Source organism: Lissotriton vulgaris, chromosome 2_1, assembly GCF_964263255.1.
Source record: "Lissotriton vulgaris chromosome 2_1, aLisVul1.2, whole genome shotgun sequence".
Classification (NCBI taxonomy): Eukaryota; Metazoa; Chordata; class Amphibia; order Caudata; family Salamandridae; genus Lissotriton; species Lissotriton vulgaris.
In genome coordinates, this window is record NC_141687.1 from 1167275791 (window position 1) to 1167301152 (window position 25362).

The window sequence follows — 25362 nt, forward strand, 5'->3', positions numbered from 1 at the left end:
TATTTCTCCCATTTACCGGGCACAAAGGATTTTGCGGTGGAGCCAAATGGAGGCGTGTGTTTTGGGATGTCCTGCTGATTTCATAATGGGCGTGACTGCCCACGATCACGTGAGTTGTAAATCCTATAATGCGGATGTGTGTTTGTGGGGGTGGGCTCGTTTGCCTTCCACTCACCCCCTTCATCTAGGGCGCTGGCCTGCTGCTGACGAGGGCCGTGGCAGGGAGTCCCAGAAGCCCACAGCCTGAAGGCACAATGTTTCCTTCAGTCTGGGGCCGGCGGCGTTGCGAGGGCTGCTCTATGGAAACAGGTGTTGGCTGTACCACCCTCTCCCAAAAACTGATGATGGCATGGCAGACACCAAGGGTGGGTGGGCTCACATAATTTGCCTCCAAAAATATCAAGCAATTCCAAGAAAATAATGAAAATGTACGAGTTTGTTAGAGATGTGATCCTGGCACCTGCTTATGCCCGGTTTTGTGGCGATGGGTCACTCAAAGGGTCAGTGGGGTCAGAGGCTGTGCCATCACCTCGGATCTTGTTCGTTTCCTAACGCTGGACCTGGCCTTACTGATGCAGTGGGGAGTTTTGGGCAGACGGAAGGCTCAATGTTGTGTTCAGTCGCAGCTCTTGCCAGATCTAAAGAGGCCATAACACTACAAGCCCGTGGGCGGCCCTGTGCAGGACATGAGATATGCACAACTTTTGCAATTCGCCAAAATGTCACACATGTGGCCTCAGGGACCAAAAGAGAAAGTGCAACAACAGAACATTATAAACTGTGATCCTGTCATTCCGCACAGACCCACAAGGCGTTGACACAGTGCCGTCTGTCCCACCTCCACCAGCAAAGCATGGCTCCAGACACCATCAAAGCAATAACTCTCAAGCCAAGTTCTAGTTCTGCCCCTCACTTGTTAGGAGACCATTGATGGGCCTGCCATCGCATCTTCTAGACTGATCTCATTTGGTTTATTATCACTTACTACTTCCGTACGCCCACACTGTCCGGACTTCTTACAGGTGTTACAATGTTGTTACTGTACATCAGTGTGCAGTCAGGTCTGGGTACTAGCCGGTGGCTCGCTCTCTAGTCCATGTCACAGCTGTAAGGTGGGGCAGCCACCGGCTTCTGCTCACAGCGATGCAAATTCAACAAGAAAAACGGCACAAACAGGGTGGCAGAGGCAAGAAGAACGGCACAAACAGGGGGGCAGGGGCACGAAAAACGGCACAAAAAGGGTGGCAGAGGCAAGACAAGGGATAGTTACCTCATGTCATCGGTAGACGCTGCTCTCCTGGTTTTACCAAGCAGCAAAATGGTGGCCGCAAAGCTCCAAAAATTTTGGAATCGGGGGCGTGTTTTTTGCGTTCTGAGTGACGGATGATGTCACAGGGCGAAAGAACGCAAAAAACACGCCCCGAGTCCGGAAGAGACGGGGCTTGAACGGAGTGACACCCCTCTCCTCCAATTGCTGGCCTCTGTTTAGGAAGCCAGCCAATGGAGGAGAGAGGCGGGTTCAAGTCCCCATACTACAAAACATTAAATCTCTCACCGAGCCTGCGCAAGCGCAGCTTACGGTCCTCGACCTAAAAAGGACCAATTAAAACAGTGTTAGAAGAAGGAGAATTCCGTCCAAAGAAACTGAGTATATCTTTTTTTATTATACTAATTTATTAGGTTAGGATTTATTTAAAACATATTTATAGATTTTAACTAAATAATAAGCCCTGCAGTCGGTTTACAATGAAAATGCCATTATCATGCATAGTTATACAACGAAAATCATTGTAAAGGTATGCTTGGTAAAAGCATTTTTGTGGTAAACAGTATGCGTGGCAATGGCATTCCCGTTGTAACGCATCCGTGGAAAAGGCATGCGATGCGAGGGAATGCGTTGTAAGGTCATACAACCGCCCTTAGCAGCATGGAGTACCCTGGGCTCTGCCTTTCTTTGGTTGCCCTATCTTCCTTTCCATATATACCTGATGTTGCTGGGACATCCTATTGTCTAAGTGACCATTCTGCCTCCACCCTCCATCTCTGCGTCAATTGGTGTATTTGTTCCTGGTGCAACTGTAAACGCAAAGCAAGCTTGTCTACGTCCTTTCATACACAGTCTGAGCACAGGGTCCGAAATACTGCCCCAAAATCTCCAGTTTTCTCTTACATTAAGCAAACACAGTTCAACCTCAATTCCAAGGTAGGGCCTATATCTCCATGCTGTGACTTCCTCTTGTGAGACCTCTCAAAAGCCAGTAGACAACTGTTGCACTTTATGTTTCTTCCTAAAGGTCCCTACATCTAACTTCCTATCTTCTGAGCTCTCCTGTCGCCTTTCGCAGGTCCATTATCACATCACTAAATTGAAATGTGCGACTGTTACGTGGCCCTAAACTGGATCTACCTTTTCTCACACAGACATGGTTGCACAACTCCTCTAGCCCTAATTTGAGAATACCCATTTCCAGGGATTATAAAATCTTCCATGTAGGTTGGTCGTAAAGCTTGGGCACTCGTATTTTACTTCATTGTTTTTCAAGGTGATCAATAATTGACAACAGTCTGCCTCCAGAATACATTAATTGTCATATTACTCTCTCTCCATCCTTAACACAGAGTATTTGTCCCAGCTATCGAACACTGGGACTCACCTCGAATTTTGAGTCAATTTTTGGCAACTTTCTATTGCCAGTTACCTTGCTAGCTTTCAATTTGTTGATACTATGGGATTTCAATTTATGGTAGACAACCCATATCTTCCTCATATGGCTGAATTGTTGCAAACTTTTTTTCACTCATATGGCCTTCATTTGACACAACGTGTTACCCTCCCTACATTATGACACCTAGTTGATTCACTTTTTTTGATCAGTTAAGGCCCACCCTTTAGTCTGTCTTTGAGAGACATTTTGACTGTCCCTTTTCTTTCAACGTTGAAGTCTCCCTGTGAACCTCCAATGTCCTCTTCATTAGAAGACTTCGTGGGCTGCTCTACATTCACCTCGCTTCATCAGAATGCCTAATCACCTCTTCCTGCTGCTTAGGCAGCTTGGTGAGTCGGTATCACGAACATTACAACTGAGGGATGAATACTGGGGTTGAGGTGTTAATCCTCATTAAAACATAATTTCCAGGTCTAGACCTTCTCGTCCCTCGAGACCTCCATGCTGTCAAATGCAGGTGCATATCCCTCAGACGTGCCGGCAGTCTGTCATATTCCTGTAGGGTAAACTGTTCTGTATTGCAGTCCTCTAGGACTATAAGAAAATGCTTCAGAAAGCCTGCAGAGTGTACCATGCCTCAAACATTATCGAAGTGCTAATTCTTCCTGTGAAGTATTTATAACAGTAAAACGCTTATGTCACCCTTCTGCACCTTGTTCCAGCCTTCAGCTGACATATTACAATGCTTGTAGGTTGAGATTTTTGCTTCTTTGAGCAGCCTGTTTTCTCTCCCACTTTCTGTGACCTGGTCTGGAGCCCCCCTCACTAACCTTTATGGAGTGTTATCCCATTGCCCCTCCTTAAGTTGAGCTTCCTCTGTATACTATGAAACTAGCGACTTCACTCAACCCTTGTTCCTGCGATATATTTGTCAGAGGTTCTTCATTTGTATGTCCTGTTCTAGCCAACCTATTCAGTTCTTCCATCAGAGAGGCTACTATCCCCTCCAAATTTTAAAAAATCAGGATGTATTTCTTTAAAAAAAAAGTTGCTGATCTATTTGTTCTGAGCAATTTTCATCCAATATTTCCTGTTCCTCTTACCTCCAAATTACCAGAGAAGCATATTAACAAACAGTTTGCTGATCAGATCTGTCAACAACTGCTTGACCCTTCCAGATCTGGCTCCTGGCCTCTGCATAGTACAGGAAGATCTCTGCTTCCAGATAACTAGGGATGCGGTGGACCAGGGTCGAAGTACCATCCTGATCTTCCTCAACCTGCCCACAGCATTCAATACAGTATCTTATCTTATTTTGCTGACCAAATTGCTGCCTGTGGCATCCAGACAAATGCCTAGATCTCATCTCTTTTCACTTGTGATATCCAGGCCTCTATATTCCCCCATTGTGCTCGGATTCTTGCTCTCTATCTTGTGGGGTTCCTCAGTGCTCTTCTCTTAGCCCCCACCTCTTCCAAATGTGTGTAACTGCTCTAACTCAAATTGTTTGGTTCCCATACCTCACGCTGATGTCATTGGCGGATGACACCCAACTCGTCTTTAGACTTGATGGTATCGTAATTTCTTCTCAAGCCACATTTCACAATTGCCGACCGTAAGTAGCCTTGTGACGAAAAATTGGTTACAACAACTCAGATAAAACAGAGGCACTGATCATATGCAGTGTTACTTACTTTTGGACCTAGGCCAGGTGGCCTTCTGGTTTGACGTGGAAGCCCACAATAAAGTTGCTGCCAACTGCTTCTTCTACAATCAGTGCTTTGTGAAATGTTATGCCTCCTCTCTCATGCCTGTTAAAAGAAAGCAGTTCAAGCCTTCATTCTCTTCAGCTTCAAAGATTTGTGAAAAGCAATAACATCCTTGTCTCTGCCAAAAGTGTATTCAGACACGGCCGAAGCATGGAGCTCACAGTTCTCTCCACCTTGGACGATCACTGCGGAGAAAAAGATGATGAGGATGTAGAAGTACTGATGCTCCTTGATCTGTCCGCTGCCTATGATACCATCGACAATCAGCTCTTTTTTTGCTGAGACTCCACAACAGTGGCTGCCATGGCAAATTTCTGGATTTGTCAGCCTCCTTTGTGCAGGATCGTTCGCTGAGTGTTGTACTATCTAAAATCTAGAGAATATTCTCCAAGTGCTTGCCTCCTGCTGAAGTCTCAGGGACAAAAGACTTCAACTCCAGCTCCCTCCTTAATTTCCTTGCTGGGAATTCTGACTCCAGTCACATTTCTGGATTTGTCAGCCTCCTTTGTGCAGGATCATTTGCTGAGTGTTGTACTATCTAAAATCTCTTTCCCTGATCAAAATGTTGAGAGGAGCATTCCATAAGGAGCTACTCTCTCCCATTTGCTTTTCAACATATACTTGCAGCCCTTGCTTGTCTCCAGCACTACTTAGGCATTAAGATTGACATTTAAGCTGATGTTACTCAGCTCTTTTTCAACCTTTCAAGAAATGCCTCCTCTTTTTTAATGCTCTCATCTGTCTCAACGCAGTTCACTGGTTAATGTCCACAATTTTTATAATACTGATCCATATATAACACAGGTGTTTTTAAACAGCTTCGCCTATCCTCTCTAGGTGAACATAAGCTGGCCTGCTTCGCTGGACCTCCACCCTTGTACCGTTCAATCTTTCTATAATCTTGGATGAGAAGTGAAAAATATAACCCTAGATCTCTGCTGTTGATTCCAACTACCATATCAAAATCATCAATGCACTTCTACAATCCATGGCACTAGTATCTATTTGCCAGAGAAATACTCAAAACATCTTAACCTCATTCAAAATGCAGCTGCCAGACATATCATGACTGCAAGAAGTGGAAACATAACTCCTTTATCTTAAGTCAGCTTTTACTGGCTCCCCACCAGGAAACATATATATTTTAAATCCGTACCCATCACATATAAAGCTCTATTTTCTTCTTCTTCTCCATTTTTCCTAGCTTCTAAATTCAGCTGGTTTCACCCTCCTCATTCTTCAAGACCAGCAGACCATTCCTTCTCCATGTTAATGTTACACACAAAGTACTACTGGGGGAGATTGTTCAACACAGCAGCAACCAAACTCTGGAACATGCGAGCCAAAAGTTTATGTTTGCGTGCTTCACAAATAACAACTGCAATGAGAATCTATCCCAGCAGTGCCACAGGGAATCCACATATCGTTTCTTACCTCAGTTCTTGAGTAAACAACTCCACATGTTTCAAAACTCAGCTACCTGTCTTCTTATGAGGGTCCCCAACATGCTCGTTTTACTAAATTTTTGCCTAAACTTTACGGACTTCCTGTAGGGAAGTAAATCGTGCTTAAATCTGTTTATTTATGACAAAGAGCCACCTATGGGTTTGGTCCTTCTCTAGTATAAGTAAGTTGAAAATGTATGAACGACCCCGCCATTTGCACTCGGTGTCCATTTTTATTAAAGTCCCCAAAATGTACAAATCCAGAGCAAGAGGCCAGTTCTGCTCCTGTCTTGGGTCTAGACTTTGTAATCAGAAATCTGTCCCTCTTTAAATGGAACAGTGATTTTTCTGTATCCTCAAGACGTTACACACTCACCAGTTCCCTATTTCTCTTAGACCCTTCCTTTTGAGTCTGTTGTCTGCTTTTATTTTATTTTATTTTTATTTATTTATTTTAAAGGTTTTATATAGCGCAAGCTAGACCCGGGGGTATCAGAGCGCTTTACAGAATCAATAGCAGGACAATAATCATTGGATCAATGGTTACATACAGTTAAAAATAAGGGAAGTGAAAGTCTAACAGAGGTACACACATTAATATATACAAAGAAACACTTGTAGGAACATGAAGGATGGAATTACTGAAATTAGGTCATAACAATTAACAATTTAGGGGCCATAAATCGCTGGCTAGGCTAGACCCATCGGTAACAGAGCGCTGTACAGAAGCAAGAGCAAGGTAATAATCATAGGTTAAAGATAAATAAAATATAAGATAGGGGAAGGGTAAGTCTACAGAGGAGCTCACGTTACTGTTTACATAGAAACAATTTTAAGGTCATGGAGAATGGAAAATTGCTGAAATTAGGTCAAAACAAAAATATATGAGGGACCATGGAAAGCAGGACAACAGGAATAATAATGGTGTACACACGGAAAAGAAAGGCCAGCAGATAAGCAGAGGAATGGCCTGATCACAGGAGCCTAATAGAAAGCAAGTTTGGTTTGATTCATGGGCTCCAGTACTTATTAAGGGGATAGAGTTTTGGGTCTCTTTTGAAGCCTGGGTAGGAGGGGTTGCAACAAAAGTCCCTCAGGAGGGCGCTCTAGATGCTGGGAGCATTATCTGAAAAAAGCGTGCCTGGGTAATTTCTTTTTTAGTAACGGGGGTACGAGGAGAAGAGCGGTGGAGCTTTTCATAGGTCTGACACTTCCTGCTCTTGTGAGTTCATTGTCTAAATAGTCAGGGGATTGAGAGTGAAGTGCTTTGTGGGTGATGCAGGCGGTTTTGTAGGTGCATCCTCCTTCGATGGGAAGCCAGCTAAGGGACTTGAGGGCAGGTGTGTTGTGTTCATATCGTTTGCAGTCTGTTATAAGCCTCGGCTGCCATGGTGAGTACTGATCTGAGGGGGGCGAGGTGAGATTTTGGGGTCCCGGTGAGTAAAGCATTCCAGTAGGCGATTTTAGCAAGGACTAGCGATTGAATGACCCATTTGAAATCGTCAGATGGGAGGTTTAATTTTTTTGAGGTGCTTAAGTGTGTAAAATGCTCCTTTGACTGAGTTATTGGTGTGATCCTTCAGAGACAAACATTTGCCCAGGGTGAGTCCTAGGGATGTAGCCGAGTTGGATAGAGTGAGCAGGCACTTTAGGGCTTCGAGGTCAGTGAACCTGTCTTGGATTGGGAGGTGGTAACTTTTGGGGGAGAATAGAATGATTTCCGTTTTGTTGGGGTTGTTGGGGTTCAATTTTAGGTGGTTGGAGTAAAACCAGGATTGAATCTTACTCAATGTGATGTTAAGATGAAGGATGTCACTGTGTGATTTGATTTTGTAGTAGAGTTGCGTGTCATCAGTGTAAAGGTGATAATTGATCCCTGCTTGTTTCAAGATGATGGTAAGGGGTTCCATTAAGAGGTTGAAGAGAGGGGAGAGTATTGAGCCCTAGGGGACACTAAGAGAGACAGTAGGAGGGAGATTGGATTTTGATTTGTTGTGTTTGGTGTTGGAGGTAAGAAGTGAACCATTTTAGGATTGTGCCATTGAGACCAGATGTGTCTTCAGAGATTCCAGTAAGGATGAGTAGCTGACTCAATCGAAAGCCGCTGAGAGGTCCAGCAGGATGAGAAGGTAGGCATCTCCATTCTCTAAAGAACGATGTATGTCATCAGTAATGTTAAGCATGGCAGTTTCTGTGCTGCAGCCTTTCCTGAAACTGGATTGGAAGGGGTAAAGTAGGTTGTATTTGTCTATATGTGATAAACAAGATATGCTCTAATTTCAATTAACTAAATGTAATGATGTTTTAAATTGGAAATGTGGTTTTTAAGAAACTACTCAAAATGAATTGATTATTTGTATTGAATGTACTCAATGTTTGTAAATTTCTAAGGTAATTTATGGTTTTTACAACTCAATTGTATGTAATGTTTAGTATGCTTTTATGGTTTTAATATTAACCGAATAAAGTATTTTTGACTGACTGACTATGTGTCTGTCGAGTTGTTGTAAGATGCATTTCTCCACGGTTTTAGCTATGAACGGGAGGTTGGAGCTAGGACGAAGGATGTTGAGATCATTAGGGTCTGCCCTGGGGTTTTTAAGTATGGGTGTGATTTGCCCTAGTTGAAGGGAGTCTGGTATGCACCCAGAGGCAAGGGAGGCATTAAGGATTTTTTTCCAACACGGGGAAATTATGTGGTTAGGTTATGTACTAAATTTGCCGGAAAAGGATCTTTGGTGTGTGAGGTCGGCTTTATTTTCGCAATGATATTAAAGACTTCTAGCTCAGTCATGGGTGTGAAATGTGTCCAATTATCGTCGTTTTTCAATTGGGTGTTAAAAAGGTTGTCTTCTGCTCCAATTGGTTTTGATTGATTAGTGAAAGGCTCAGGAGGCCAGGTTGTTGTGGAGAGAGGGGTGATGTTAAGAGAGATTGGTCGAGGAGGAAAGTGATTTGAGGGAAGGATTGATCAATTTTAGCGATTTTGCCTGTGAGGAAGCTGGCAATTTCCTCACATCGTTCTTTGGAGGCAATTAAGTCATGTGGGGCAGATGAGGTTTGTTTTCTGACAATGTTAAAGAGTTTTATAATGCCAGAGCACCCTTACGGGATAACCGTGTGCTCTATAAAACACCACAATCAATCAATAAATCACTCAAACAAACAAATAATATATGTTGAGGATGGCAGGAGGTGCTACTACCTAGCACTTGAAAATGTATTTTCAATTTGGGAAGCATTTAGAATACTCTGCCAAATAATGTCAACCCAGATCAGGGCAGCTGCCATCAGAACAGTCAGAAGATTGGTGGTCTCACCTGGAGTCACTGGAACTCATCTGGAGCCACCTGGTTACTAGCACTTCCACACACAAGGTAAGTAGCCATGCCATCTGTCCAGACTACACATATTCAGAACCAGGGAACAGAGAATGGCAAGTAGGGGATGAGTGCAGTGTTTATGTTTGTGAATAGAGGATGCCTCTGTGCGGGAAACAATCTTTACAACACAGTCATTACATCGCACTACCTTTACATAGCAGTCATTACATCGCAACATCCTTTACATCGCATGTCATTACAAGTCAGCCATTACATTGCATGTCACTACAACGGATGTCATTACAATGCATGTCACTACAACGCAGGCATTACATCGCAAGTCATTACAACACATACTATTACCACTCTTAGTACCCCTACACTATCCAACACTTACCCTTCTGTTGCACTCACTGGAGTTAGAATAGTCATTTTTACCCCTACACTATACAAACCTCACCCTACTGTTGCACTCACTGGATTTAGAAGAGTAATTATTAGCCCTATACCATCCAACACTTACCCTAAATGCAATGTAATGGTGTGCGTTGTAAAGGTATAATGCGCTGTAAAGGTATAATGCGATGTGAAGGTAATTTCTGAAAATGTGATGTATTGTATGCTATGTATAAGAATGCATTGTAAAGGATGTTGGGATGTAAAAACTGCGTTGTAAAGGCATGCATTGTAAATGTATGTGTTGTAACGTCATACAGTCCCTCTGTGCTGGGCCAGAAAAGTGGACAACCCTTCCCGTTAAGAAAGAAGCTGTGCATCAGTGTACAGAGGCAGAAGGGACAACTCACCACAGCCTTAACCTGAAGAGGGGGTGTCATTACAGTTGGATCCAAACCCAGTGCCAGGGACACTACACCTATCAATGTGAACAAGCAGGACCACCTCGTCTAGACCTGGCAGTGGAACACAACCGCTGAGTCTTGGAGAAGGTGTATTGTAAAGAGGTGCATCAGGTCACAGGGCTTGGTAGTGGAACACGTCTCCTGTGGGTAAGAGGAAAGGGACTGATAGATAGAACATTCTGTCCGAGCGTCAGGGCACAGTCCTAGGCAGTAGAGCACTACACCGAAGGACTGTGAGCAGACACACACTGCACACGGATCAGGGTAAAGGGCACGGCTGTAGAACACTTCACCCCTGCTAATGAGGGGAATTTGGTGCTTAATATGTAAAATAAAAAGTGCCAGGGCCCTGGGCTGGAGGCCACTGCATTGCACCTCCCATTGCCTGTGTCATCGCTACCAATGACTTTACTAAAACATCTCTCTGTCTTGCCCTCAAGTGAGATAGTTCAGATTATGTGAGGTCCCCATAACTAAAGGAATGGCTGGGGAGGCAGGTATTAGTCATTTTTAATACATATTGTATTCATAAACAACCCTTGTTCTGCTCCTCTCTAAATTAGATGAGCAGCGCCACCACATGGCAGACTGTCATACCTGTGTTATTGACAATTAAGTGCCAGTGCGAGCACCGTAAACCAATTAAGTGCTGGTGCCCAGCACCGGAACCCACCGGCTCAAATTAAGCACTGACTGTACGCATGCACATTACTACCTATGCGTGAGGGGACAGGGTTTGGTAGATGAACCCTGCATCTCTGACGAGGTATCTTGTGAGCAGGGTGTGTGCGCGGAAGGGACGGGCCCTGGCAGTGGGAGGCCTCACCTGTCTTGGTGAGGAGGTGAATGTTGTCGTTGCCAAGCCAGAACTCGGACTCCTGTTTGCCGAAACCTCTCTTGTAGGTGTCCCAGTCACGGAAGAACTCAACGGATCCATCTTGTCTCCTCTGGAACACCTGCAGAGACGCAGGAGACACAGGAACAGAAGATGAGTCGACGGCGAACATGGTTTCTTTCACAGGAACTGTGCATTGCAGACACTCAGATTTTTTAAACAGTTCATTGTACAGATCTAGGTTATTTAACCTATCATGAGGTTAGAGAGAATGATTGCCAGAGCAGAGTTTATGGTGAGATGAGACCGTTGTAATGACCTGTAAAAAAGGAATAATACACTACAGGGAGTATTGGGAATGTGAAATAAATTGTCCATCAGGAGATGTTACCAAATGTGTCAAATATGTCAAATTTCAAATATAAAGTGGGAAGTGTAGTATGTAGACATTAATGGAGACAATTGACTACAAAAGTATGTAATGCTGCTGGGTTGAGTGCTATAGATGAGATCAGAACAGGAAAAGACCATTTAGAAACTTCACCTAGTGCTCTTTAATGCAAACATTGCCATATTGGAAGCACATAAGTCTCACAGGCATTATGACCCTCTATTGCCATCGAGAGGAGCATTGGACATGATGGCAATTCTTACCACTCAGCTAGTCCTGTATCTCCTTGCTCCCTGGAGCGGGTGAAACACTGCAAGGTTAGGCATACACAACATTGGGGTCTACAATGATTCCGATCGCAAGTCAACTGTGAATCTGATTGGTGGAAGGTTTTTATGGAGCCTAGCGTGCAAAAGTGCTTCAGCATTTTTCTCATTATGGAGGGCATTATAATTAGATGTGCCTCATGCCTTCTTTAACATTTTTACTTTGCACAATGGAGGATATGTGGGAGTGGGGCATAGTGTGCATGCCCGGGCATCCTGGATTCATTTAATTATTTATTTCATTGAAGAGATCTTTACATTGTAAGCCTAGGTCAAAGCCCCAAAGAGCACAATGTAAGGTAAAACACGAGACCCCAAAATTTGTATAGCCCCATACACAGCATTAAATATTGTACCTGACAGGGATGGACATTGCCCATAGCCAGTGAGCAATGAGCAGCTTTCTGCTCAGTGGGCTAGTGGCGTAGAAAAAGGTGGTGTAGAGGAGTTAGCACCATAGCGATGGGTTGAGAATGTCCAGGGACTCAGCTGAATTGGAGCCGGTATAGTGTCAACAGATAACTTCGGGCTTGTTTTTGAACTCTTGCAGGTATGGGGGGAAGTGCCATTGTCTGTGACACCTTATTTCAATATTTGCAAGCACACAGTAAGGACGTTTTCTTGATTTTTGACATTGTCGGGTTTTGACTCTTGCAGTGGTTTGACTCGTGTAGTGTTGGGTGGTCTTGGATGGCACGGTTCTCTACAAGCTACTTTTGTTTATTGGTGGTGGTTGCTCTGTAGAATGGGATTTGAATCCAATGTTCGCTTGAATGTTGCTTTATTAGAGTATCAAAGTTTAAATATTGACCTGCACTTATGTCAACTCCACAATATAGACTATGAAAAAATCGCCATTCTAAGTAAACGTGGAGTCCAGATAAGTACATCTTATACTTCCGTGAATACCATTACAAAATGTTTCTTTGGAGTCCATGCATGTGCAGATTGATATTCTTGACCTCAATAATGTAACATATATCCACTTAAAGTAGAGTGGGGGGGTGTGGTGATGAGGATGCATTTCTTTTTCCATTGATCAGATCTTTGTGGGAGAGGATAACAAATGATTGGTCACACTTTCTATGGTGAGGCAAGGATTGATGTTCTGGAGGAAAATAAGGGCCTTATTAGAGTTTAGTAGACAGGGTACTTCATTACAACGTGGCAGATGTTCCGTCCCATGTTTTTAGAGTACCAATGGCTGTAATACACTTGTAATTTGGCGAACAGGACCTCTGCCTCGTTTTCAGCAATCAGCAAAGTACCCACTCCCCAAACCTCTAAATAAGGCCATAAGTTGGTTCAAGGAGGCCTGGGCCATCTTGCTGACAATATTTGAAGTCCTGCACTCAAATTACAGGCAACTAACGTTGTGCAGTGCATGAGAGGAGCTTACAAAGCCATCATGGCTAACTAATGAGAATCACAGTTGGACCTGGAACTTCAGCAGTTCTCGACTACAAATGCTTCTTGTAGCAGTCACATTTGAAGTAGACAGCTCACATCCATGTTTGAATGAGCGAGAGGTAGGTTATCTACTCACTTGATGTCTTAGCTAATAAAACCTTGAGCTAGTGTTACATGTCATCAGCCAATTGGTGTATGCAGATATCCTCATTTGTGAAGTGTGCCCCAGGAGTTCATAAAGGTTAAGGATTATTGGTGATTAGATGGTAGCCTGGTGGATGCCACCAGTGACAAAGAAGGAATTTGTATTGGTCTGAACAAACTTCTCTCTGTCTGCCAGAAAGGAAATTAACCAATTGAATGATCAAAGTGAATTTGCAAAGCCAGGCGATAGGGATGGCTCCAGTGGTCAGTGGTGGTGGATTTTGCTGGCATCTCAACGAAGAGTGGTCGACATGTCAGTGATTTGTAATCATTAATGGGCAAGGGAAATAATGGTCATTCCCATATTGCAGCATGAGTAGATGGGGTTGAAGGTGGGTTGCTATTGCTCTCCTGCAAGTAGTTTTCCCAGCTTTAGGGTGAGTTATTGGGTTGTCGTTGGATAGCAACCTTCATGAAGTCAGCAAGTTTTAAGCATTGGCTGGAATGATGCTGTAGCGAGTAAGACTTTAATGTTGCTGATAAAAATGAGTGAGTTTAGATTGGAACAATAATAAAGGAGAAGGGGATGACGTTATCATTTAAGAATTTGATGATGGTGCTGGTGTCTTCTAAATACAGTGATTGGAATGAATGCATGTTTCAGTGGGATATTATGGGATTGTGAGGTCTTTGTCTGGATGCAGGTGGTCTTGATCAAGTAGTTATGGAAGGACGATGAGTTTGGTTGTGAGTGTTAAATGGGTGGGAGAGGCAGGGTATTTATGGGATGGTGGAGCATCGTAACCAGTGGTTAAGATGGTCGATGGAAAGGAACCATGTCACCCTGAGGATGAAATACAGATGTCTATGATAGGGCAGAAAAAATGGAATCCCCAATGGTAACAGCTGGCAAACATGGAATAGGGAAAAGGAGGTGGGGATGCTATTTGTGTGAAATGGTGGTGCCGCATGCAAGAGTGTTGGTTTCCCTTGTAGCTATGTGGGGCACTTGACCAGTGCCTAGGAAGAGCTGACTGCAAGGTCTATGTGCAGAGAATGCAACAGAAAGGGCCAGTTTGCTGTCAGGTAAGTAGGATCTGATGAAGCTGAAGACTGGGAAGAGGAAGTTCTGCACACATAGGCATTGATCGGAAAACATATGCTGTGTAGGAAAAGTGAGTGGTTAGCCTTCAACCGTCTTGCTGTAAGGAATGTATATGGTGTACTTGGTTGCTTGTAAAAATTAGCCCCAAACGACATGGGGAAAAACATTATGATGGATGGGCTATTAAAAGGTAACTTTGGAGTTCACAGAGTGGTAAACCGATTGTAAAGTATGGATGGATACAAGTAGGAGTGAATGCAGCCTGCACCTAATCTGTAAAGTTTGGATGGATACAATTGGGAGTGAATGCAGCCTGCACCTAATGCTTTATTTCTCTCTTTTTTGAGCTTTCCTTCAACCTAGTGTACTCTGTTTTTAGACCATCTAAATTATGTGGAAGAAAATAGATAACAAATTATAGTTTTTTATGCATGATGAATGCATTGTTATATATTGAAAATATCTGCCACTATGTATTTAAGTTTCTATTTACCTGTTGTTCAATAAAACATTTATTAGTATACCTATACAGTGGTGTGTGCATCAAGGCCAGCTTACAATGTTATCAAGAGTAGTGCATTCTGTTGATGGGCATCATCCCGGACTCAGAGCTCAAAATGGACCGCCAGATCAACACCGTCTCGTCCTACTGCTTCCAAACCCTCCGCCTCCTACGTAAGAACTTCAAATGGATCCCCCTCAAATACAGAAAGACCATCACTTACGCCCTGGTCACCAGCAGGCTCGACTATGGCAACGCTCTCTATGCCGGAATAAACAAAAACCTCACCCGCAAGCTACTGAACATCCAAAATGCCGCCGCCGCAAGACTAGTCCTCAAATTGCCATGACACTGCCACATCTCCCAGCACCTGCGCACACTTCACTGACTCCCCATTGAAGCTAGAGTCACCTTCAGGATGCTAACCCATGCTCACAAGGCCCTCCGCGAATCCGGACCAGCATACCTGAACAGCCAACTCAAATTCCACGTACCCAAAAGGATCCTACAATCAGCCCAGCTCTCCTACGCCGGGGTGCCCCGCACCAGAAAGATCAGTTCGGGAGGCCACTCCTTCTCCTTCGGCGTGGCCAGAACCTTGAACGACCTTCTGATCCACCTCAGACAGATTACATTGCTCCCAGTCTTTGCAAGAAACCTCAAAACCTGGCTCTTCGACAGACCCCCTCCTTGATGGACTGGAACCTGTGACCCCCCCACGCCCCAGCGCCTTGACACACTTACGGGTGAGTTGTCGCGCTTAACAAACACCAGATTGATGGGCAATGTACCCTGAATAATTAAATCTCTAAATGCACGAGCAGACCTTATGAGCTAGACAACTGCCATTTAAGCAAACAAAAGAGACTTCCCATTGGGAACAAATACACAGTCCTCAATGCAAGAGCTATATAAAAGAATACATTTCACATACATGACATGCAACTAGGCTCGCTATTAGTAACTGAAACTTGCTGGTAGATGACTCACCCCCATTATACATGAAGCAATATCACCTGGACACAAGGTTGTCATGGAAAATCACCCCAACAAAAAGGTGTTAGGGGCTGCTACCAAGCGTAGGGAATCCATAAACACTTTGCACCGATGAGACAGCTTGGCACCAGAATGCGGACCTCTCTTATTCAAATTGCAATTGTAAATTGTATGTATGTAGCGCTTACTACCCCTGACGAGGCATTGAAACACTTTGCAACGAGTAGCACGCTACTCTGGAACCCAAGGTTAGAGGCTAATAGCTAGTATTTTTTTTCTTTTCTTTGTGCATTAGTTGTGTTAAGTTTCTGCTCTTGATTTTCTGAGTATATGCCTATTTTTAAACGAATGTTCGAAAATGTTGCCTGACTGTCTTAAGCAGGATGCAGTCAAAAGAACTCGAAGTAGTTTTTCATTCAGCCTGGTTGTGGAAGGATAAGTTGTGAGGTGAATCTTTATAGTTTTAGTCGTTTTTCAAATCCTGCCCATTGCCCAATTTCTCACTGTACTTGCTTATCTACTGCCCATCGCCTCAGAGTACCTCACAGGCAAACACTTTCTGTGATTCTGTCACCAGTTTGATTCTAAGCAAGCAAATCTTACAGTTAGGACTAATTCAAAGCATGACTCGAGGAACCCGCTCAGCTCACAACAAAAGAACTACTTTTGGGCCCTGGATCGTTGGACGTGACGCAGACCATCACTGATCTACCACAGGCAGGACAGACCATTGGTGGAATTTTCGAGAACTGAAGCAATATATCCATATCAAGTCCTCTAGCACTCGCATGGGGGGACCAAAATGCAATTCTTTTCAATATTACGATTCCAGAATATTGCAACTCCAAACGCAACTACATTCAAGAACTCTAGAATATACAACTCCTCAAGCCTTAAGCTGAAGGTATTAGAGGCCCCGGCGACAGAGAATCTGCAAGCGAGAGAATAACATCTGTACTGGTTGGGTTGTTGAGTGACTGTGAGTAGTATGAGGCTGATAGGACTCATTATTGGCTGGTGGCAGATTTACAAATATTTGTTGAAACGCAGCAAAACAACTTACTGCACTGTATCAAGTGGAGGATGCAGGAATGCACCATTTCTAGTAAGGTATGGTGCATTTCTGCTCTCCTACTGCACTGGCGCACTTGTGGCTGCCAAGGGCCAATGGTGCAAGGGTGTCTGTGTTACAAAGCGAAAGAAGGGGGTTCCCCAATGGGTTTCTTGTTGGATGTAGGCAGGTCGAGGGGGAAGAAAAACTGAACAGAGAACAAAGGACGTACCCCGCCAATTGATGAGGTGGTCCCGAAGCCGGGATCCCAATATATGTGGGGTGATAAACCTAGGAGTTGGCACTGCACATTACAAGATTAACGCAATTCAAATATTTGCAAGAGAAGATTTTTAGCAAATATATAGGTATTTTTATTTTGGTGTAGAAAACATTTATATACATAAATAACACATGGTTATCTTAAGAATATTGCACAATATACATAGTAAATTAAGAAAAGATAAAAGTGACAAAACTACATTCCTCTTTGGAGCCTACCCAGTAACACTACATACTTCAATCATACTTTCATTCTTTCAGCTTTTCAAAACCTAATCCTACCTAAAGTTCAATCATTCCACTCACATTCTTCAATTCATACCCATCGTTCTGATGTATGCCACACATGGATGGTAGATATGTGGCATAGAGCAGAATAATATTCCAGACAATTAATCTTACTACGGTCCCTATTTAATACTACATAGTATGCCGTATTTTCTGGAGCCACAAGCCGCCTCCTAGGTTTATCACCCCACATATATTGGGATCCCGGCTTCGGGACCACCTCATCAATTGGCGGGGTACGTCCTTTGTTCTCTGTTCTGTCTGTGTTACAGCCAGGAATGTTTTTGTGCAAAAAGGGACACCTTCCTGAGCAAAAACAATGCTCTGAGGCCTTTTACTCTCTCTACATGTGCTGCAGAATGCAGCACATGTAGAAAGAGTTAAAAACAAGGAGAAATGCACATATTTTTCCTTGTTACTCCTCCCCTGAGAAGGCGTACCATTTCGACTCATTTCCAGGTTTTCTAGTCTTAATATATGGGTGTGCATCAAAAACCTTTGGGGGATGCGTGGGAACACCCATGCTTTTCCCATGAAATGCTTTGCCAGGGCACAGTAGCACAAAGCAGAGACTTACGTTGCCTTGCATTACTCCAGCTTTACTATGCTACACAGAGGCATATAAGCAAATCTTACTTAAGAGCTTGCATGGTCCTGGTGTCACATTGCATGATGCAAGGGCAACACAAGCCCTAGATAAATCTGGCCCTATGTGCCTAAAGGAGGATGACTGAGGTGAAAGACTGTGTTGAAATGTATGAATGTATCTTCATCAAGGATATTTTGCCATGAGGACTCATTGGGCCTCATTTACAAGCCCCTTGCATTGCCACTGCATCACTTTATTTTTGGCGCAGCAGCGGCACAATCAGTGCTCCACACTGCACCATACTTACAAACTGATGCATTGGGTCCATTGCTGCAGTTTGTAGAGCCCTGCGTCATATTACATATTCACCAGGTATAATGTATGCAGAGTAGGCGTTCCCATGCAAAAAAGCGACTTAGAACTGGTGCAGTGAAATTTATGCTAAAAAAAAGGGGAAGGTAGAGGAAAAAGGAACAAGAGTGCTTGTGCTCCAAATAACTATGCTAAAATACATTTTACCAACAATAAGTGCTCCCATGTAACACGTAGGTTAAAGCACGGCCCGTTCCACAGCGGAATGGGAAGAACCTGATGATGAAGCATGCCACCAAGGGGAAACCATGGTGGGTGAGGGTTATTTATGGAAAACCACCAGCTTCCTAACAAACATCAGAGTGGAAAGAAAAAAACCTTCTTTCAACAGTAGAGCTCTCTGTGATTATAACACAGTGAAATTGACAACATTTCACTGTGTCACGCTACGAGTTAACTGCGTCAAAATCTTTATGCCTGCCCAGACCAGGCATACGAATGACACAGGGCTTTTTGCAATGGGACTTGCCTATGTGATCTGACGCATTGCTGGGGTTCGTGAGTTTAGCGACCAATTCCAGCTATGAGTCCCTTTTGCAGAAGCAGATGTGTCAGAACTTATTACGCATCTCTTAATTCATGCACCATGGAGCCCTGTATCATAAATACAGCACATCGATGGTATCGCAAGGACATTTGGTGCAGGCACAAGGAAACTGACGCATTGATGCCAATGTGTCAATTTCTTGTCAACGAAGCCCATTGTGTGGTGCCTCCTGAAGGAACAGGAGCTAGAGCATTTGACAGAAGCTGGTCATCTGGGAAAGACAAACAGACTGAGGAGACTTGTACTACGTGTATCATGTATCCACAATGGATGAGGCACTTAGGTGTGTGGTGACAACAGGTGCCACACTTGTGCCATAGTCATAACCTAATACAGTACTTCTGATGCAATTCATCATTGTGCCTTCCTGCATTTGGGGAACTGTGACTAAAGAGGTTGTGGGTATTACGTGGATGCTTGGCTTTCTGTCCTATATATTTTCATTTCTGATGATTACTCTTCTAACTAATTCAAAATAATATCAGTGCCAGGAGGACTATGTGGTACACTTGGGGCCCGATTCATAGAACTAACTTAAGACAAAATCCTAAACCTACTACTTTTGGTATTCACAGAAGTTAGGATTTTGTCTTAAGTTTGTCTTAAGACAGACTTAAGACAGACTTAAGTTAGGATTGTATCTTAAGTCTGTCTTAAGACAAACTTAAGACAAAATCCTAACTTCTGTGAATACCAAAAGTAGTAAGTTTAGGATTTTGTCCTAAGTTAGTTCTGTGAATCGGGCCCTCAGACTTCTTGTAGAATGAATGCATGTTTACGTAAGTATCTTCTAAGAGGCAACAGAGTTCAAATTTGTACAAGAGATGCACAATTTACTGAGAAAATAAGGTGTCATGTGTCACCAGATATTTCCATAACCCTTGTTAAAACAGGAGCTTAGTTTACCATATGTTGGAAAGTAGGATCTGCTTCTCATGGTTACCCCGCTTCGTGGGGTCACTGGTCTATCTGGTGCCAGTCTTCTCGACCCGGACAGCACAAAATGGATGCTGCCAACCAGAGACACATTTCTGCCCGCCTGCTGCTGAGCCAAGCTCGAGCAGAGGAAGGCAGCACAATAGGCATCCTGTCACAGGGAGGCGTGACCACTTCCCAGACAGGATTTAGTGTATTGGGACTGGGTGGGTGCACTCTGAGAGAGCCTGAAAGTCTGCGCCTGGTGCACATTTGGTGTCCCTGTGCATTGGCCAGCTCAGATCAGTTCTGGGAGCCATTGGCTCCTGCTCTGGTGTGAAACTGGACAAAGGACATGGGAGTAACCTCCCCTCTGTCCCGCCCCTCCAATAGGATGGTCCCCTGAGTCTGTACAACCCTCTCCTGTGGGTACAAAAGGGCTCACCTGACTGTAGCTCTTAAGATTTTGCGTGGAGAAGATTCTTCAAGAAGAAACCACTGACCTTTGACTGTCTGGACACTCTGGACTTTGACTGGGCCCGACTTTGTCCCCCTAGCCGTCCAAAGCTTTGTCTGTACCCTTGCTCCATACAGGCTCTGTGCAGGACCTGTGGTGCACTAAGGACAACTGAAGAATCTTCCTTGGGGTGAAGGAGTCACTCCCCTGAGTTTGCAGGTACCTCAATGCAACTGACCGGTCTGCTGCTCCTGAGCTCCTGCGGATTCTGAAGATTTCGACAACACAGGAGGTGAAATTTTTTTTTTTTTTTTTTTTTTTTGAAATGAATGAAAGATTTTTATTGTTTCAGTTAATTAAAACCACAACAATACATTTTAAAGGAATCGACTAATGTGTTTAAAATTTCTTAACATATATGTACAATCTCTGTTAATATATTCTATAACACTCTCCGTCTAAAATCGAGTTTGTTATTTAAAATCGAATGAAGTGTAATAAAAATGCAGTATGTCTAGCTTAGTTCTGAAGTTCTTGATTTTTTCCTCTTTTATGTTCCAGAGCGCTCTCTGCCCGAGCTACCACAGTTGTGTTATCCTTTTGTTGACAGGGTGCCATGGTGTGTTTTAGCGCTTGGGAGTGGGCTGCAAGGAACTTTAGTAATAGGCAGTTCAATCGCGTGTCTGCTGGGTTCAAGGTTGCCATAATTGCAGATCTGCACGTTCTTATACCCCGCTCGTTCATAGACTTTTTTAACAGAGAGCTTCGAGCTTGAGCTAGATTCGGGCAGATGCAGACAAGATGAATAAAGTCCTCGTTGCTCCTCCCGCATAGTCTGCAGGTTTTTGGTCCATTATGCACCCAGGTTGGTTGGTCCATAATCGATGGGAATTTCCCCAAACGGAGTCTCATTAATTTCTGTTTTCTGTGAGCTGGAAATGTAATTGTCAAGTATGGGGCTGCCACAAGTGTTTTGTAATTTGCCGTCCAAAGCTTTGTCTGTACCCTTGCTCCATACAGGCTCTGTGCAGGACCTGTGGTGCACTAAGGACAACTGAAGAATCTTCCTTGGGGTGAAGGAGTCACTCCCCTGAGTTTGCAGGTACCTCAATGCAACTGACCGGTCTGCTGCTCCTGAGCTCCTGCGGATTCTGAAGATTTCGACAACACAGGAGGTGGGTTATGAAGGTACCTGTGGTTGATCTGCCCTTTCAGCAAGTTTGAAGCCAGTATCCCTCGAGGGGACTGCATAATCTGAACCCCAGTGCACCGCATCCATTTGCAGTTGCATATGCTTGTTTGCAATTCCAGAGCTTGTGCATTATAATCTGTGTAGGCCTGACCCTGAACAGTATTTGCACCAAAGAGCTCTGGCCTCCTTGCACCGAGTGCTGTGAGCTGGTACTTTCCAATCTTGCTCGAGGTCCCCTCGCAACTTCTGCTCATTCGGCCTGTGGATTCTCCTGAGGGTCATCCTGATTTCTGTTGGGCTTTCCTGGTTGCTCCAGATGTGCCCTGACTCCCCATTGCTTGGTGAGTCCTGTGAACCTTGCTGGTCTACACTTTAACCTGCTTGGCCTTCCTGCATGGGTTGCTTTTGCCAAAGCTTGTTGGTGCTCCAGCCAGACACTGACCCCTCAGCACTTGACATCCTTCATGGGACAGCTCGCATGTGGCTCCTGGTTGTCGTCAATGACTTCTGCTCCTCATGGCTGCAGAGTCAAGCATCCCTTCTTCGCACCTGAGACACCCGACATCGGTGGGCATCCGTCTACCAAGCCCCTGGTCACTCTGAAGTGACTCAGACTATCCCCTCTGCTTTCAGGTTCTTCCCTTTCAGAATACAGGCTTGGATTCCACCTGCCCCTTTTCACATTCACTGCAGCAGTACTTCTTCACAGCCCTCCATTTAGAACGACAGTGGTTTCCGAAACCACTCCAGATCTATGCACCTTGCTACTCTGGGATAGGTAACTCGGGTACTATGGTATCCACGAGTGGGGTTACTCTCCAACCTCATAAGTTTCAAAGGAATTGATTGAAGTCCTCCTAGAAGGTTCCTTAAACTGTAAAATCGCAACCGTGGCTTCCCCATAGAATTGTACGGAGCCCGGGGTCATGTTAGCACACTGCACCCGTCCTCAGTGGGGTCCCTATCTACTCACCTTGGGTGGTTCCTTGGGGTCCCAATGATTCTATGTGCGCCAGACCTTGTCTTGACCCGAGTCGTGGTTATTATGCCATTTTAGTATATGGTTTGATCTCCCCCTGGAGCCCACTGTGTATTGTGCTACTTAAAACTGTTCTATGGATCTTGTATTGTGTGTTCTATCCTCGTTAGATGATACTAGAGAGTGTTATATTAATAAATACATATTTTTATGTCACTACTGTGTGGGTCTCCTTTGATTTGATTAATTCAGGAGGTGGTATTCTGGTAAAACAAGCTGCTTTACATTCCTTCAAGATTAAGCCTGAAGGCTGCTCTCCACAGCTACCACTAGGATAGCTTTCTAAAGGTTATCTTTGACCTCAGCAAAACTAAAGAGGATGATGGACGAAGTGTTAAACATTACAAGCACTCACCCCCAGTCAACTGATCTGGGTTTAATCCATCATCAGTCTTGAGCTCACTCTGCCACCCCAATTCAGACATGGCCATATGCAAATCAGTCTGACCCTGTGCCTCATGGGAACAGTCCAGCCCGAACTGCCAAGCCATGTCTTCCATGGACTGGAAACAAGCACCCTGGGACAGGTTTTTGGCTAATCAGCCGTCATTAGCCAGGCTAACCTTGGTTTTGCTATCTTTGACCTCATACATCATCAGGGTCATTTGGACTGGTGCAAGGTTCCCACTTTAATTAGTGGACATAATATACCAGGCCAACTTCTCACACCATACCTACGGTCTATTAGGGCAGAGTGCTTCTGTTTTCATTGAGTGGTCTAAAGGAAGAAAGATGCAGGAGATTTGCTCTGGGTTGTTTGAACCACATCACGTATGGTGACTGATGAATCTCCTTTTGAGTGGATGAGGTCAAAGGTGAAAAAGAGTAAGATCAGCAATGAAGGGATTGTTCATAGAGAAGTGGGAAATGTGACTTATGTAACTATTTGTTGATTTGTTGCAGATGGATAAGGTACATTATAAGGCATAAAGATTGCAGCGGAAGTTAAAGAAGCTACTGGGGATCAGATTTCAGTTTGTGATTCTGGCTGTGCCTCTGAAAAGATCTCTATGTACATACGGAGTTGATGGATGGTTTGAGGAGGAAGGCAGCTGGGTGGTAAATGATGCTAGGTGCCTGAGTGAAAGAATCAGAAATAGGGGATGTCTAGCCCTGTGACAACCTGTAATTTGAATATCGTCTGTTCCTGGTTTGGAATGAACATTGATAGATATGTCCTCTTATGGGGCTGAACATCAACTAGGTATTTTTGGTTGTGCAATAGGGGCCTAATAACAGCACTAACCACTAACAAACACACAGAAACCTTGAACAGAACACATTACAGAAAACACATACATGCAACACAGCCAGATGTTGGACTTGGCTCTCTCTGCAGGGCCACCAACAAACATTTTTTATTTCCTTCACCTCTCCTATTATCTGAATTAGGTTTTGTTGGCAATAGGACTCTGTGCCCTTTACTGCTGCTAAACAGTACTATTGTGCTTGTGTTCACTCCTTAAAAGATGGCAAAATTGTCTTACACCGAATTGGCACATTTAATATACTCATTAGTCCCTAGTAAAGTGGTACTACATGTCCACAGGGTCTGCAGCACTTCTTGTGCCCCCCCCCCAAAATTAGGTAGCATTTTTAAACATGTCCCAGGCCTGCCATTGCAACCTGTGTGCATTTTTAAACTTCCAATTAGGCTTGGCAGTATACATACAAAAACACAAGCCTAAAACTCCCTTTCTAATACATAAAAGTCACCCAGAGGTACGTCCTCAAAAGCCCGTAGGGCAGGGTGCATGTATTAAAGGTTGGATATGTAGTAGCTTTCAATTTTTCATGTCCTGGGGGGGGGGGGGGGGGGGGGGGGGGGACTTCTGGGAGGCCTTAGGGATAATGTTGCTTTACCTTATAACATTTAATAAGTGAAAACCTTTGTTGGGAACAGGAAGGAAATATCATGTTTGGCCTCTAAAGAATTGTAGTTTTAAATCCTGTTTAATGGTAAATTTGCCAGTGGATTCAAGCAAGCCTGGCTGAAGACGGCTGTAATGCCAGAAACCGGTCCTAGGAAGTTTGTTTCTGGTCCAGGGAAGGCATGGCTTGGCAGTTCGGGCTGGACTGTTCCCAGGATGCACAGGGTCAGACTGATTTGCATATGGCCATGTCTGAACTGGGGTGGCAGAGTGGGCTAAAGAACAGTGATGGATTAAACCCAGATCTGTTGACTGGGTATGAGTGTTTGATTGGTTCAGATGCTATGTCCATCACCACCCCCTTTTGTACCGGCCTCTATGAAAGGGCATGATCCTGGTTAGAACATTATTTACACCCTTAATCTAGTATGTTTGACAAATATGCCCTCAGAAAGTGCTTCTGAGTAAACCTAATGAGAGTTTGTTTAAATATGCCTGCAGGATACAGTACAGAAGCAGACAATCTGCATGAACATGTAACTGGACTCCATTTTCTATGATGCCTTATACTTTTGTAGGCAACACAGCACCAGGCAAGCATCTTACAGCCATTTTGAGAGGGGGGTCTGTATTAAAACTGGCCCCACACATGTGTACTCCGCTTGTTATTACTCGTAGTCGCGAGCAGAGGAGAAGAGTTACAGTGCAGGTCTGGTTTCTTTTCAAGCAGCTCCAGTTTGTTCAGATGGTGTGCTAACCGTGCACTTGCACCGCTTCAAGTCCCTTTGATGTCATTGGAGTGTGTATCAGAAACGTGTTCTGTTTTTGATTAAACTCATTGCGACGTCATGATGGGGTGGGCTCTTTACAGTATACACTTTTAGTACATTGACATTTTGCTGTTATGGGGGTGGGCTCCGTTTTCTAAACCACCATTGTGTGATGGCATTATTCTTGTGAAGACGCCGGTGGGCTCCGCTAGTACAA

General features: G+C 44.1%; 1 protein-coding gene across 3 annotated transcripts in view; it reads right to left on the bottom strand.

Moving 5' to 3' along the window:
• The window catches only part of FCN3 (ficolin 3), a 96938-nt gene that overhangs the window by 26225 nt on the left and 45351 nt on the right, over nt 1–25362 (bottom strand). For all 3 annotated transcript variants that reach the window (XM_086956868.1, XM_086956869.1, XM_086956867.1), the window contains one exon: nt 10890–11019. In XM_086956868.1, the coding sequence (XP_086812994.1) occupies nt 10890–11019 (130 nt within the window). The remainder of the gene's footprint in view (nt 1–10889; nt 11020–25362) is intronic.